At 31.0% G+C, this 17,650-nt stretch overlaps 2 protein-coding genes across 2 annotated transcripts; one reads left to right on the top strand and one right to left on the bottom strand.

Moving 5' to 3' along the window:
* The first annotated feature begins 3,674 nt into the window (after window positions 1–3,674).
* On the top strand, window positions 3,675–4,196 carry LOC112594870 (ATP-dependent DNA helicase PIF1-like). The gene has a single exon (XM_025339880.1). The coding sequence runs from the start codon at window positions 3,675–3,677 to the stop codon at window positions 4,194–4,196; it is 522 nt and encodes a 173-aa protein (XP_025195665.1).
* An 8,507-nt stretch (window positions 4,197–12,703) lies between these two features.
* LOC112594869 lies at window positions 12,704–13,318 on the bottom strand. Its single transcript, XM_025339879.1, has 3 exons — window positions 13,307–13,318; window positions 12,992–13,077; window positions 12,704–12,896 (listed from the first exon to the last, which is right to left on the bottom strand). Exons 1-3 carry the CDS (start codon window positions 13,316–13,318, stop codon window positions 12,704–12,706), a joined length of 291 nt encoding a protein of 96 aa, XP_025195664.1.
* Window positions 13,319–17,650: the final 4,332 nt, after the last annotated feature.

Below are 17,650 nucleotides of genomic sequence, written 5' to 3'. Positions count from 1 at the left end.
AGACCATGGCAAACATTCTGATAAATACATTAAATCAATAAAATATTAGTTATGGTTCAAGAATATTTGTTAACCATTGTAATCATAAGATTAGTAGTCAAAATTGAAAATATTAACAAATCTGAGATTTAACAAAGTTCATAAGGTTTGTATTTACCACTTTGGTTTGAACTATCCGGTAAAATTCCTTCAGTGGTGTTGTTGGTGTTGAGTTGGACATATTATTTTAATATTTTCGAACTTCAAACAAATAACTGAAATAACAATAACCAATGTAGAAAAGTGAAACACTGAAACTAGAAACACACGATCAGACGCCAGACAATAATTTTATTAATTCAAAATCGTATTATCGTTTAAATTAAAACGAATCACATCAAGACGATAGTTATCATTTAATTGTTTAACTCAACCATTATGGTATGATTATCACAATAACATCTTATCTAAGATCATGAACATATTATATACTAACTGTTAAGACAGGCGTCTACAGGGGTATAACTCCATACGACGGAACTAGTACACTCTGATAACAGTTGTAGACAAATACTGGGAGCGCTTAGTGATGGCGTTCAGTCAAGTGCATTGCCAACATACCAAAACCTAAGATTCCCAGATGGTATTACTGATCATAGTAAACATAACCTCAATTAAAATTTTATAGAGGCTTTGAATTTTTAACGGTGACAATTTTCACTTTGTGTTCGACGTTTGTGCTGTTTGCTAAAACATCGGGTCTGAAGTTTTTTTTACATTTTGAACTTATTGAAATATCTTGTAGTGTTGGTATTCTGTGCATTTATTTATTATTTTTGTATAAATTAATATTAAATTTTTTAAAATACGGCATCACGGTTTTAATTAAAATGCCTTCTACTGCATGTTGTTATAAATTGTGACCACGCACACTGATAAAGTAACACGACGACATCGTTTCCTAAGGATCGATTAGGTTTAACATTTGGGTACAGAGGTCTGGCAACAATAAGTTATTGAACAAGACTATTGATGATGTTTATAAATCTTATCATGTGTGACAAACATTTTGAACCTTGTTTTAAAAGTTTGATTACATAAGCTGAATGCAAATGCTGTGCCAACATTAATTTACCAGGTAGTAACAATTTTTCATTTTTATTTTACATATATTATTATATCATTTAATATCTAACTGAAATATACTTTTTCATAGAAATTATATATGTTGTTTGTGGGTCACACAATATATTGTAAACAACATCTGTATAAAATCAACTACTTGTAAATTAACTTATCTTTGATTTCAATTTTAATTGGTTGATTTGTATTAGTTAATTTAGAAAATTTGATATCCAAATATCAAATCTTCTTGCGCTGATGTCAATAATTGGTTTGTTTTTGATCTAATGTATAAATATGGCATGATGTAGTTATACGTTTGCTAAGTTAAATTGTAGTCTTAGAAATATTATGTACTAGCAACCTAAATTGTGATGTTCGAGTATCTGTTTTTTGTTAAATAAGGCAGCATGTCAAAAAAAAATTGCTTGAAACTTTAGTTATTGCATGTGTTTATTAATGTATTAATGGATGTTTGATTTATAAATTGTTTGTTCATTTTACTTTACTTATTAATATTATGTTTCAACTTTCAGGTATGATTGAGATGTTCAACGTCGACAATGAGAGTGACTCAGCAAACACAGTATGTGTGATGAATGTATCTGCCGTTTCTTCTGTCATGGACATCAGTGTCAACGAAGGTAACTATTAAGTGATTTTGTATATTTATTAAGAATTGAAATTGAGTTTATATACCTAGCTGCTATCAAGTATAACATATCCTGATTATTTACTTGGGGAGACATAGTTTTTTTTTTTTCTATCAAAAACTTGTTCTTTTCATACAAAGTAATAATATAGTGAAATTGAACGTATCATTTCAAATTTTAAATCTTGTTAATATTCTACTGAAAGTAATAATATGATATTTTGTGATAAAAAGTCATTTGTTTCCCAAGTAATGTTACAATTCTTACTTTCTTATATGTTAATACTGGTAGAAGTAGACAGTTAATCTAATATATATAAATCTCGTGTCACAATGTTTGTCCTCAATGGACTCCTAAACCACTTAACCGATTCTGATGAAATTTTTTACACCGCGTGTAATTTGGTCCAACTTAAAAGACAGGATATAGGGTATGGACCTAACTCCTGTGAGTTAGAGATTTAGAGACAAAAACCGAGTTACACCGGTGGCACCCTCTAGCAGATAAAAATAAAATATAAATAATTATACAAAAATCGATAATAGCAGGGCTTGAAATCGATTAATATCGATAAAAATCGAAAAAAAAAAATATTATAAAAGTTACGTTACCATGGCCACAATAATTTCAATTTATTTTATTTTATTTTATTTATTTATTTATTTATTTATGTGCTATGATAACATGCCACCGAAAAAATCTAACTTCAACAACGCAAGCAGCAAAGGGTCACGACGCAAACGTGTTGAAAGAGCTCAGCAATTACCAGAACAAATGGAAACAAGAAATGCAGCTCAAAGAATTAGGACTGCAGAAAGTCGTGCACGAGAATCTCAAGAACAGCGTGACGAACGTCTGCAACAGAATATTACGAGAACGAGAGCGGCACGAGAACAAAACATAGCTACAGTACGAGAAAGAGATCGACAAAGGCAACGGATCAGCCGCTCATTAACACGTGCATCATTCGTTCGGCTTGCCTTTGATTATGCACCAGATATTAACTACTCAGCGCATTCAATGATTGCTATCGGTGGAATGGATAAAGTATGTCAATATTGTCAGGCATTGAAATTTCGAAATGAAGCTGCCGGCATGTGCTGCGCATCAGGAAAAGTTGTGCTGTCACCTCTACCCGCTCCGCCGAAGCCTTTATTATCCCTTCTTACTGGCAATTCTGATGATTCCAAATTATTTTTGCGTAAGATACACACATATGACCATGGAAGTTTAGCAACAATTATCATGAACAGTGAATCATTACTGACAGCAGAACAAAAAATTATTTATGAACGGATTATGCTGGCTGTTGCTGCTGAACAAGGCGGTTTTTTTTTCTTGGATGCACCCGGTGGAACCGGTAAGACATTTTTAATATCGTTGATTCTTGCCAAAATACGGTCGCAACAAAAAATCGCATTAGCTGTAGCATCGTCAGGCATTGCGGCTACTTTAGGATGGTGGGCGAACAGCACATTCAACATTCAAGCTGCCATTGGACGTTCATAATAAACCAGATGCAATGTGTAACATCAAAAAGAATAGTGGAATAGCTGCAGTGTTGCGGAAGAGTTCTATAATAATTTGGGATGAGTGCACAAAGGCACACAAATATTCACTTGAAGCACTAAACAGAACTATGCAAGATTAAAACAGCAATAATAAACTTTACGGTTGTGCTATCTTACTTTTGTCTGGTGACTTCCGGCAGACCTTACCGGTTATACCTCGCTCTACTTTCGCGGACAATTTTTGCACTGTTGTTCAGGATAAAAATGATTTGATTCAGAGTGTTTTCCCGGATATACAGAATAATTATTTGAATCATGAATGGCTTAGTCAACGGGCGATTTTGGCAGCCAAAAACGTAGATGTTGACGAAATTACTTCCAGATACAACAGTTGTTACCAGGCGATCTGATGTCATTTAAATCAATCGATACTGTTGTTGACGAAAATGAAAGTGTAAATTTTCCGAATGAATTTTTAAATTCATTAGATATCCCTGGAATGCCACCACATAATCTTCGATTAAAGATTGGTTCCCCTATTATTCTCCTCCGTAATTTGAAGCCACCTCAATTATGTAACGGTACGCGTTTGGTCATCAAAAAGATTACCGGAAACATTCTTGAAGCAACCATTTTGTCTGGGAAGTTTAAAGGAAAAGTGGTCCTGCTGCCACGTATTCCGATGATACCATCAGATTCTACCATACCCTTCAAAAGGCTGCAGTTTCCAATTCGTTTAGCTTTCGCCATGTCTATAAATAAATCTCAAGGTCAAACAATGTCCATTTGTGGTTTAGATTTGGAAAATTCATGTTTTTCTCATGGGCAACTATATGTTGCGTGTTCACGTGTTGGGAAACTGTCGAATCTATTTGTGTTAGCTAAAGACAGGTTAACCAAAAGCATTGTGCACCGATTGGTGTTAAATTAAATAGAAAAATTAAAAGTATTTATAATTTAAAAAATTAGATATTAACGTTTAAAAGTTTAAGACTGTCAGCTTAATATCAAGTGTAAGAACATTTAGCCACAGCAACGCGTGGCCGGGTCAGCTAGTTATATATTATAATAAAACATTATTTAATTACTTATTTTTTATCATTTTCAAGGCGATGACCAAAATATTCCTTTGCTGCCAAGAATACTGTTTAGCATGAAAAAAAACTGTAAAAGTTTATTAAAAGACATTAACATTCAACGAAGAGCACAATTGACACCTCGCAAAGCTCTTTTATACAATTCTGTGAGAGTGTACAAACATCAAAATTTAATACTAAAGAAACGATATTCAGATGCTAAACAGAGAATTAAAATTGCCGATACATACATCAACTCAAAATCAAACTCTTTAAATGGACTAAATCAGTTTACACAAAATTTTATTGAATCCCAAATGCGGATGCAACCCCAGAAACCACGAGGAAGACGATTTACGATTGATGACAAGGTGTTTGCATTGTCTCTTTTTAAACAAAGTGGGAAGGCATATTCGACACTTTCAAAAGTGTTCGCACTACCTTCACGAAAGTCAATCACTGATCTGTTGAAAAAGGTACCTTTTGAAACAGGCATCAACAAAAAAAATTTTTGAACATTTAAAAGGGTCCGTAAAAAAATTGAAAAACAAACTCGATAGATTCTGCACGGTTATTTTTGATGAAGTGTCCATTTCTGCATCATTACAATTTAATGAATCAAACGGTAAGGTTATTGGCTTTGAAGACCTTGGGCAAAGTGATCGCTCAACTAAATTCGCAGATAAAGCTCTTGTGTTCATGGTTCGAGGTATCAGGAAAAAATTTAAGCAGCCAGTTGCATTTTACCTCACTACCAGCAACATGAATGGTCTAAAGCTTGCCAAAATTATCAAAGAAGTGATAGAAGCTGTACAATCAACTGGTCTTACTGTCATCTCTACTGTATGTGACCAAGCACCTACTAATGTGGCTGCGATAAATAGATTGCGTCAAGAAACAAACACTAAATATATGAAGAAAGAAAAAGAAAACAGTCTTTTTGGTTTTGAAATAAATGATAAGGAAATCATTCCTCTCTTTGATGTTCCACATCTTTTAAAAGGTCTTAGAAACAACCTTATAACAAAAGATCTAAATTTTATTTATGACAACAGCCAAAAAAAAGCTTCTTGGAAGCACATAACTCAGTTCTATAAGTTTGATAAAGATCAGAGCACAGAAGGAGATCGTCTAGTACCTAAACTTACTGATGCCCATGTATATGAAGAGAAAATTAAGAAAATGAAAGTGTCACATGCTGCGCAGGTATTTAGTCAACGCGTCGGTGCAATAATGAAGAGGATTGCTGTTATGTCAAACAATTGCACACCGAGTGAGTTAATAACAAAATATTATAGAATCGACCTTTTTTTTGTTAATTTTATTGTATATATAAATTGCTTTTATTTTTTTGTAGGTATTGATCGTGAAGCTGCAGACACTGGTCAGTTGTGCTTATTTGTTGACAACCTGTTCGATAGTGCAAATGGAAATGTCATAAAACCAACACCTGGCAAGGATCTTCGTAGCGCAGTCACATTGACCTCTCCTCACTGGGTATTTTGGAGTAAAGCTTTAGATGTTCTACGAAGTATGAAGTATGAAACAACGAAAAAAAATTCCATCAATTGCCAACTGGATTACTACTATTCAAGGACTTCAACTAATTTGTAAGCGACTTCTAAAAGCAGGTTTCAAATACTTTCTTCTAAGAAATTTCAATCAAGACCCCATTGAAAATTTTTTTGGATCAATTAGAAGTCACGGATTAAGGAACATCAACCCAACACCTGCAAATTTTATTTCTTCATTTAAATCTCTAGTGATCAATAATTTTACTTCTACTCATTCTGTTGGTGCAAATTGTGAAGACGATGATAGTGATGGCATTTTGGACAACTTGAAAGATTTTTTATTCAATGAAATCCCTTTAAATGAAGAAAATGAAGATGAAGAAAATTGTTCTGCTCAACATGATGCTTTGACTACATTCCCTACATTAGAGCAAACTGGAAGTCTAATTAACTCTGGCAGTAGAGCATACGTCAGCGGCTGGATTATAAAAAAAATTAAAAAAATTACAAAAAATTGTACAGTTTGCATTTCAAAATTATCATCACCGAAAATCCTAAAGGAACATTTCATTATTCAGGCTCGCCAATACATCGATTGTAATTTATTATATCCTGATCAAGATACCATAGATTTATATAGTTTCATTATACAGCCTTTTTAATTTAAATTTTCATAAATTTGTATTTAAAAATAATGGTTTAAATGAGTTTCTCTCATTAATTTTATGCGTTAACCACCGTCGAGTGCGGTCGATGTCTACATAGTTGTTACCTGTTGCTTATCAGCGGATTGTTTCTCGTATTTATAAATTTAGATAAAACATCCGTCGAGTGCGGTCGATGTCTTCATAGTTGTTACCTGTTGCTTATCAGCGGCTTGTTTCTCGTATTTATAAATCTAACGTAATTTGAGCGTATAATGATCTGCTTAATTTGCAACGAAGAAATCTACAAGGGAGACGAGTTAAAATGTAAAAATTGCAATGAATTCTTACACTTTGGCTGCGCAGGACTTAGAGAAACTATATTTCGTAAAATGAAAAGTGAGTCAAAAGAATTATGGAACTGTTCTAAATGCAAAAATAATAAAGATACCAAACATAAGACTAGCTCTTTCTCAAATTCTACTATTGAGAGTTTAGTAGAATCCGTTGAATTTATGAGTGAACAATTTGAAAGTTTCAAAAATCAAATGAAGGACATTTTATCTACTTTGGGAGAACTGCAAACTGAAAATAAGATTGTCAGAGAACAAAATGTAAAGAATAAAGAGGAATTAAATTTACTTAATAAACGTATAAATATTCTACAACAGAAGTCGCTTGAATGTAATGTTGAAATTATTGGAGTTCCCGAGGACAAGCAAGAAAATTGCGTCGAAACTATAAAGCAAATTGCTTCAAACTTAAAAGTTGAGCTTTCAGTACAAAATGCTTTTAGAGTTTATTCGGGTGATAAAAACAAAATAAGAAAAATAGTTGCTAATATTAATTCTAAAGAAAATAAACGGAATCTTATCAATGAAGCAAGGAAATCAAAACTAACAACAAAACAAGTTTGTGAGAAATGGGATAACGCAAATATATACATCAATGAACAATTAACACACACAAATAGAAATCTTTTCTACAAAACTAGAACAAAGGCTCGTGAGTATGGTTATAAATTTACTTGGTTCAAAGATTCTAAGATCTTCGTTAAAAAATCGGAAACTACAAATGTTATTTTAATAGATGAAGAAAAATCTTTACTTAAAATTGTTTAACTTACTATTTTAATTTAAGAAAAAAAGAAAAAAAAATAATAATAATAAATAAAATAAAATAATAATAATAATAAAAATAAAATCATGAATATTCTCAGTTCAATTAACTCATATTTAAGCTATAAAACAAAGTACTTTAAATCTATATCGGATTTTGTGAATAATTTTAGTCTATACGAAAAAAATTTACTAAATATATTTTGTATTAATATAAGAAGCATAAATGCTAATTTTGATCAGTTATTGCTGTTTTTTGAAAATTATGTCAATTTTTATCGCGTAGATGTAATTGTACTAACTGAAACATGGCATGATGTAAATAATTGTAATTATAATTTGCCTGGTTTCCAAATGTTCTTTAGTAAGATAAAAAGAAATAAAAATGATGGTATTATTGTTTTTATAAAAAACAATCTCTCTGTAGATTGCAATGAATATTGTAATGAAGTAGCTAATATATTAAACTTAAAAATTGTTGATAGATCATGTAATGTTCCAATTAATGTTTTATGTATTTACAGGTCACCGTCTCTGGATAGTGGTGAATTTTTGGTATATCTTAATAACTTAATAAACAACGATAAATCGCTACAAGACAGAACCTTAATAATAGGAGATATTAACATTAATATTATTGGTAATGAACACGTAAACAATGAATATTTAGATATGCTATCTTTAAATGGTTTCAGCTCATTAATTAATGTATACACAAGACTCCCATTAAACAAAACACACTCCTGTCTTGATCATATATTTTTTAAATGTAGTTATGATACGTTATTGAATAATACTCAATCAGGTGTTATTCAAATTGACATAACTGACCACTGTCCAATTATTGCATCAATCCCGCTATTAAAATATGAACCTCAAAACAGTAATAAAATAAAGCATATTAATTACAGCTTAATTAATCTTTATCTGGAGAAGGAGACTTGGGAATGTGTTTATAATGAATTTAATATTGATATTGCAGTTAAAAACTTTTATGATAAATTAAATTCCGTTATTGAAAAATGTACGAGTGAAAAAAAAATAGTATCTAAAAACAAAAGAATTAAAGAGTGGATGACTGCAGGCTTGTTGTGTTCGACACAAAAAAAAAATGAACTTTCGATTAAAATCAAAAGACACCCATTAAATAATGCATTAATTAAATATTATAAATCATACAGGAATAAACTTAATACACTAATAAGTGAGGCCAAAATCCATTTCTACAAAAACAAATTTAACTCGGTATCGTCTAATCCAAAAGCTACATGGAAACTAGTTAATGAAGTAGTAGGTAACATGGCTAATAATAAAGACACTATAAAATGTTTAGAAATTGATAATAAAATAATTGATGTTAATAATGAAACAATTAAAGCATGCAATGCATTTAATGAATATTTTACTACAATTGGCTCGCAATTGTCTAAGAAATTTATTAAATCGCATGAGATAGAAGTACTTTGTCCTAATGATAATAACTTTGATACCATTTTTACTAAACCGGTTCATAAAGATGAAGTAATTATGTTAATTAATAATTTAAAAGATGAAACGGCAACAGGCATTGACAAAATATCGGTAAAACTAATAAAAAGTATATCACGTTTTATATTAAATCCAATAATTTTTATTTATAACAAAAGCCTAAAAGAAGGAATATTTCCATCACAGTTCAAAACAACAATTGTTAAACCAATCTTTAAAAATGGGAATAAAAAACTAGTAAATAATTACAGACCAATATCGATGATCAATAACTTAGCAAAGATTCTCGAAAAAATAGTAAAGTCAAGATTAATGGCCTTTTTAGAAAATAATAAACTTCTTTCGAAAAATCAGTATGGTTTTAGACCGGGATTAGGAACTACAGATGCGCTATATATGGTCTCAAAAAATATTTATGATGCTCTAGATAAAAATAAAAAAACAATAGCTGTTTTTTTGGACTTTGCGAAAGCTTTCGATACCGTTGATCATAATGAATTACTAAAGTTAATGCCTGGTTTTGGTATTGTTAATGAAAGCTTAAAATGGTTTTCAAGCTATTTGAGTTATCGAAGACAGATGGTCACGATTAACGAAATAATAGGTAATGATTATACAATAAATTGTGGGGTGCCACAAGGAAGTGTACTTGGTCCAGTCCTATTTATAATTTATATAAACAGTATATGTAATATGCAACTTGACGGTTCAATAGTTACATATGCGGATGATACGTGCTTACTATTTTCAGATAAAACATGGGAAATAGTACAAACGAAAGCAATTAATGAATTAAACCGTTTTATACAAAAAATCAACTATAAGAAAATAACTATAAACTATAATAAAACTTTCTTTATGACTTTTTCAATTTATAATTTATCAAATTTTACAATACAACATCTCAAAGTTTGTAACTATGATAACAGAGACACTCCAACCTACTCCACAATAAATAGAGTGACTAAAATAAAATATCTGGGTTTGATGTTTGACTGCAATATGAAATGGAATATACATGTATTAAATATAATAACTCGGCTAAGGACGATTACGTTTAAATTATATAGCTTAAATAAATTAATTTCTAATGACACGATGAGAATTGTATACATGTCACTATACCAGTCCATATGTCAGTATGGAATAATTGTATGGGGTGGTACTACAAATAGTATACTTAATCCACTATATACACAACAAAATAATGCAGTTCGTACATGTCTTAACAAAAAAAATAAATCCGGGTCCACTAAGAACAATTATGTAGAACTTAATGTTTTACCGTTAAGTCTCTTATACAAAAAATTTGCTATATGTCATACTCTAAAAAAATATTCTCCGCCGAATGATATAAGAAATAAGCGTGAAACCATAGCTTATGATATTAAGATTAATTATCCTAAAAAAAATATAGGCCAAAAATTCATCGACTATCTGGGACCAAAATTATTCAACGCCTTAAACTTTAATGTAAAAAAATACTTAAGAACAAATACTAAAATTAATGTAAATAGATATATAAGTGAAACATTGTTACATGAGCTTTAAAATAATTGTAAACTTTGTATATTATATTAGGTACTCTATGTATATAGTATATATGATCAGTGTATTAAGTTGTTTAAAAAAATTGTTGTACTTATATTTAATATTTCTCTTTTCTTTTTTTTTCTTTTTTTTTTCTCTTTATTTGTACTTTTTTAAATCTGTTTTCATTAGTATATATAGATAAACAATATTAATTATCATTACAACAACAAATTCATAACTCATAACTCTCTACTTCCAACTCAAGCTTTGCTTACAGGAAGTAGATAAACCATTGTAATTGTATGTTTGTGATTATAAAATGTAATAAATGGTTTATTTAAAAAAAAAAAAAAAAAAAAATTTCAAAATGTGCACCTATAGAAAATTTTAAATGTTCAAATCATGATTTAAGTAATATGTTCCTTAAAACTGCTTGTAAACTTTTAACGTACAGTTATATTAATAATATCAATAGAATTTTAAGCAAAGGAGAAAAATCAAATACATTGGATCCAATTAAACAATCTGCTATTTTGTACAATAATAAATATTCTAAGAAAAAGAAAGTTTTACTTCGTCAAAATGTAAATTATTTGTAGCTTTGTAGTATGTTAATATTGTTATTGTTATATTATGCTTAATTGTAACTAAAATGTAAATTATTTGTAACTTTGTATTACCTATATTATATCTAAAATGTAATTTCTGAAAATGTTTTTAATAAATATATTTATTATACTATTATTTTGCAATTCAATACTTTGTTTCAGTTTCAAATGTGAATAAAAAAAGTAAAAACAATAATCGATTGCGAACTATTGATAATCTAGTACTATCGATTTTCTAGTGCTATCGATTTTCTAGTGCTATCGATAGTATAGTTATTGAGACAAACGACGGGAGCGCTGGTGTCGTTCATTGTATCAATACTTTGTTCAGCAGTTGCCTTTCTATTTAATCTTTTTTCTATGGGCGTCTACTTTATCAGAGTGATTCGCTTATTGTCACCATTTCAATAATAATCCGCTAGGTTCATATTTCGTTTATTGGTCCATGGCGCGCGGAACCAACGACACGTAGTCGCCCGACGGCGTCGCGGCTCAGTTTTGGCGCGGAAACACTCTATATGCGCTTCATAAAATATACTGTGGCACTCAACGTGTTAAAAATAAATATATTTATATTTTTTTTTTTCATTATTTGAGGAACGGAAATTTTCGTTCCAGTTCCTTCAAAATAGGAACTCGTTCTCGTTCCTCGTTCTTATATTTTAAATGGAATGCGTTCCGAGCTTCGTTCCTATAAAAGGAACGCGTTCCTTCCCAACACTGATATATAATATATATTATAATAACAATAAAATAAGAATGTAATGAATCATCATCAATGAAATAATTAAAAAATGAATAAGCTTAGTTGGTGGGTGCCACTTTTTTTTTTGTAACAACATATGTCATGTTTAAATTGGAATTGAGTATGATAGCACAGTTATATAATAATATTAATGAGAGTAATTGAAGTATGCACACATATAATAGAGTTACAGGAATGAGTGTGACATTATTATATATTATTAATATAAAATAATAATACATACATACATACATACAATGAAAGCATATAAGCAAAAAATGTCAATATTAAAACATTGTACATATTGGTATTACCATGAGTTCAGATATAACTAATGAATGACAAAGTCTGAGTAACATATATAGTTATTAAAATGAAATAATATAATTGTTGTGTATCTGATAATTAATTTAAAGTTAATGTGGTTGTATGTACGAAAATTATCTTTAAGGACAACAGCATACATATATAATAATATATTATGTATTTCAATTGAAATAATAAATAAAAATGATACATGATGATATGCAGTTCTTTGTTTACAACAATATTATTAGTAAAATGTATTAAATCAATAAGTTGCCGAAATGGTAAGTATTGTTTATGCTGATGTGTATGTATAAACATAAGCAGCAGTTATCATAGAACAGTAGGGTATTTAAGGTGTTATGTGGTGTTTATCATTTACGTTTTGTTATAAATACATAATTTTTTATATATCACTTACTAAAGAGGGCACTGCTCTGTTAAACAAACGACGACGATCACGGGTTTCTCTGTAGTCAAGACCAGGCACAAAATGCCTTGAACACAGTTTCGAGGAGTTTACGATCAGTTGCACATTCACCCCATTGTTCTCAACGAATAATCTCCACAAACGTCTAAATTCATCGTTCGCTGGAAACCTAATGTAAACAACATACTATTAACATACGGCTGGAACAATAATAAAGTGACGTTATATCATATATATATCATGCGGGTATGACAATACAATTACCTGTGCAAAGAAACTCCTTCAAAACCATCGACGTTCCCACAAATGATACAAATTCTGGGCTGGTACTGAATTCCGTCCCGGGCCCCCTATGGTTCCATAACTGAAGACCGAATTCCGTCCCGGAGGCGGAGCAACTATGTCTGAATTCCGTCCTACTACCTGTAACTATGATATAGGTGGCAGTAACATTTTCCTTCACATTTTCTCCAGGCTTAGGACTGGCAGTTTTGCTGGCATGTTTAAAAATGTAAAATCCGGCAAAACAGCCTTATTTATTTATTATTAATATACGGAGCAAAAAAAAACTCCATTTACAGTATATGCCATTTATGTATAAATATGACAGTCATATAAGTATTTTAATAAATTTAAGAGTATAATTATAATATATGTTATGTGTAATTAGTATTTAAATTATTTATTATTTTAATTATTATTTTTTAGATTTGAAATAGGCTGGTAAAAACTTAGACGACACCTGACACACAAACTGGTGTCGATCTATGTTTCGACTTTTCCAAAGCATCATTTTATCATTTAAAAACTGTTCTCTCTCCAATGTTATTTTTGATTTTGGCAATGTACTCCGCATTTTGATATAAATTTCAGTTTGCACTGCTTTTACAGCTTCTGTGAATTGAAATATGTTTGGTTTTGAAGTATAAAAATAACTGTTGAATTTCGAATGAAATGACTCGCAATTGTTTGTGGTGCGGGATACACAAGGTGAATATTCAGCCCAAATAGATGGTGGAAAAAGAGCACTCTCTGAAATATATGTATCCAGCAAATAATCACAGAACTTAGTGACTCTGGCATCATCAGGTTTAATCGAAACAAAATCGAATACGAACGAATCACTAACTGCGTTAGGAGGTAAAAATGGCAATCCAAATAACGATCTCAGAAAGATACTTATCGATGAGTCAAATTTTCGGTATTCAGTGCTCAAACCCAAACTCTGTATTTTTCTCCACCAGCTTTGGCCCAGATAAAAACGACAGCCAAATACAGGAATATGAGGAAACATTTTCTTAATTGCAGCATGAATCGCGGGTTCGAAGTCAACACGTTTTTATTGCGAATAATTGCGATAATACAAAAAAACGATACGTGTGATGTCAGGTGAAGCCTCTTGAAGTTCTATAAAAATTGAACTTATAACCGTCTAACCGTCTAACCGTCTAAAACTAGTTGGGACGGAATTCGGACCTAGTTGCTCCGCCCCCGGGACGGAATTCGGACCTAGTTGCTCCGCCCCCGGGACGGAATTCGGTCATTTTTAGCAACCCGGGACGGAATTCGGCAATTGCCAAATTCTGACCATAGTGATGGGCCTATAAAGCGCACATAGCATACATTGTAAATATGTAACACGAAATGAATGAACATAAACATATCTAACGATGCTGTTGATTTGATTAGTAGTAATATAAAACATGTTTAATATGATCATATTGGACTTGTAAAAATGTAAAATAATTAATTTAAATTAAATTAAATTAAAATAAAAATAATACATGTATACGATGCATTGTAAATTATATTACCATATACAGTAAACTTTGGTTTAACGTATGATTATCATCATTATATTCGTTGTTATCGGTATGTTATCAGCGTTGATAATACAGGAACTTGAGAATTCCGAATGTTATGAGTTATTTTTAGAAATTATATATTATAAATTAAATTTAAATTTAAATTAATTGAAATAAATGATGTGTAGGTATACCAAACTGTTTTAAAAATTAAGAACGGAATACAACAAATCAACACGAAGGAAAAATATTAGGCGACGTCTGACAATCGTGTCGGGAACGTCATAAAGAAGTTTTGAAACAAAAAAAAATTCAAAGTTTTCATGAAATTACACAAGAGTTTCCGAATTAAAGGCAGCCTAAAAATGCCGATTTTAACGGGTATACTCGTGACGGTCATATAAATAAATATCTACGCAAGATACTCAAGTACGTCATCGTCGTAAATGAAGAAACTTGTACACAACGGTCTCCAAATCCTCGAATTTAAAAAAATATAGATATTATATAGAATCATCATAAATAATAAAACTTGTACTCACCGGTCTAAAACGTCGATCGAACAAATTAATAAAAAAAAAAAAAAAAAAATATTTATGTGTAAGCAGAAAAAAAAAAAGATTTATACAAATTATACCTATTATAGATGTATACAACACTATAATGTGTCGTACGGACTACGGTCAAACGTATTGAACAACGTTCGTCGTAGAAAAGCTGCTCGGAGTAGAAACACCGGACCCAGGAGCACGATGTTCTTCGACCTCTCTACCCCGAAAACACATAATACCAGTATTACCAAATATTGCGAATATGCAATAATATTATATATATATTAATCATATTTAAATTTATTATGTTGTTGTATACATAAAAACTTCTCATCGATGAATGGAAAGATGAAATGAATCTATGAACAGAATCGCGGTAGTAGTATCATCACAAAGAATGAGTACCTAAGTACGCAACGTGTTTTGTTTTGTGTATATTAACATAATAAATCGTCATTCATTTCCAATTTGAACGTGCAACCGTGCAAGTGAGTATATTATATTATATTACATTATTTTTATAACAATAATAACAATAATTTTTCCATATCCTACATATTATTCTTATGTAAATTGAAAATTAAGTTTTATATATTTGTTATGTTAGTATTTATATTTATTAGAAAAATGCAAAATATTAAAAATTGTACCATCAACGTGACTGTCTCCTTCGGGGGACAGTCATGTGGCGGCGGTGGTGGCTGTGGCGCCCGACATGGGGCTTTTAAAAAAAAAAGTAAGTATGAATAATAAGTTTAGCTATATTAACGAATAATGTATAATATAATATATTTATGCTTCAGAATGTTACAACTGCCAAAAATTTGGCCATTTGGCCAAACATTGTAAGTATGTTTTATATACTTGTAGTATCTATATGTTTATGTATATATAAAATGTAATAGGAAACGTAAACAATATAACTAAATTATTTTGCGTAAATAATTCCAGGCAGGAGACCGAAAAAAATACAGGATGAGCAGGCGGTGGTTGCTGAACAACCAAGGGTGATGGTGGAGGAGCCACCGAATGAATCACCCGAGGTTGCAGCAACCACAGCCTGCTTGGCTGAAATGAGGATTGTTGTAAGTATTGTTAAAAATGATTTTTTGTTATAATTATTTTATTGTAAAAAATTTATCTTTTATAGGAACCAGAAAATGACGACATGTCATCTGTTTATGACGAATTAGGTAAGGTTCTATTTTTACTACTGTTCTTCTATTTTTTCAAAATCTAATTTTTTTTGTATGTTTTTTCAGAATAAATTATTTTTATTTTTTTAATTCTTTGTGTTTTACTTAAAAGGTTTTTCCTTTGTCCTTATACGTATATGTTTAAGGTATGTCATATAGTATAGATCATATAAGTGTGTATTTATTTGACTAAATAATGTATGGTCTATATAGTATATTAATAGTAGGGAAACATAAATTGGAACTAATGAGTGTTCATTTTACACTAAAGTAAGTAAGTATATTACTATAATAACATTTCCATAAGAATTTGTTTATATACAAATTTTTTTTCAATTTAAATAAAATACTATATTCTATTTGTTAAAAGCGTTGTAACAAATGTATTCTATAGAAGTCTTAGAAATAACATAAAATTATCCTAGTATGAAGTATTAAATAATTTTTAGTACCTAGTTAATAATTAATTATATTAAAAAAATATAAATAAACAAATATATAACCAATGATGAATTTAATACAAATCATAATTAGTACATAGCTTACTTGTAATAAAAATTAGTACATGGCTTACTTGTAATAAAAAAATTAAAATTAAATAATAGGCATCACATGAACGTTAGTAATCGTACACCAAAGCTACCAAATAAAGGGTACAGGGGAAAAACAGTAGTATCCATTTCTGAAAATTTTTCAGGGGAGCAAAAATATAGTTATGGACTAAAATATTTCTTCACCAGTTTACCTAATCTTTTTCATTTAATAACTGTGGACTGACTGAAAGATTTTTTCACTGAATCGATTTCAACTGTCGATATTACTCTTTATTTGCTATTGAATCTTTTAATATAAAACCAAAACGAGCTTCCTGGGTTTTTTCGCCAGAGTACTCTGGTTTAGTTTACTGGCCAATCGAAAAATTCAATTTTTTCTCATCGTCTTTCTTATCTGATATCTCGCGCGCGCCCGTTATCGTTATCGTTATCTCCCGCCGCCTTCGTTTTTGTTTGTTTTTCTTATACGGTTTTTTCCGCTTTTCGCCCGATTTTCCGGTCTTTGGCGACCTTTTTCCGTCGCGTTCTCGACGCTACGGCCGAGAGCGGGTTTTTTTCGTCCCGTCCGCCCGCGGTTTTCGTTCGGATTCGGTCCTCGGCCGCGTCCGTCGCGGAGACGGACGTCGCCCGTTTTTCTCCGGTTTTTCTCTCCGCCCGAATCGGTTTCGCCTTTTTCGCGTCCGCGCGTTTTCCGATCGCGCGGAACGCGTCTCTCGCGAGCCCCGCGTCCCCGAATTCCGTTTGCGACCGTACCCGTCGCCTCCGGAAAATGCGTACTCGCGACGCGTTCACCGGTCGGTTATCGTATCGTCGCGCG

Source organism: Melanaphis sacchari, unplaced genomic scaffold (assembly GCF_002803265.2).
Source record: "Melanaphis sacchari strain LSU unplaced genomic scaffold, SCAv2.0 Contig243_pilon_pilon, whole genome shotgun sequence".
NCBI lineage: Eukaryota > Metazoa > Arthropoda > Insecta > Hemiptera > Aphididae > Melanaphis > Melanaphis sacchari.
The sequence above is the reverse complement of the archived record's forward strand: the minus strand, read 5'-3'. Positions and strand labels throughout refer to the sequence as shown.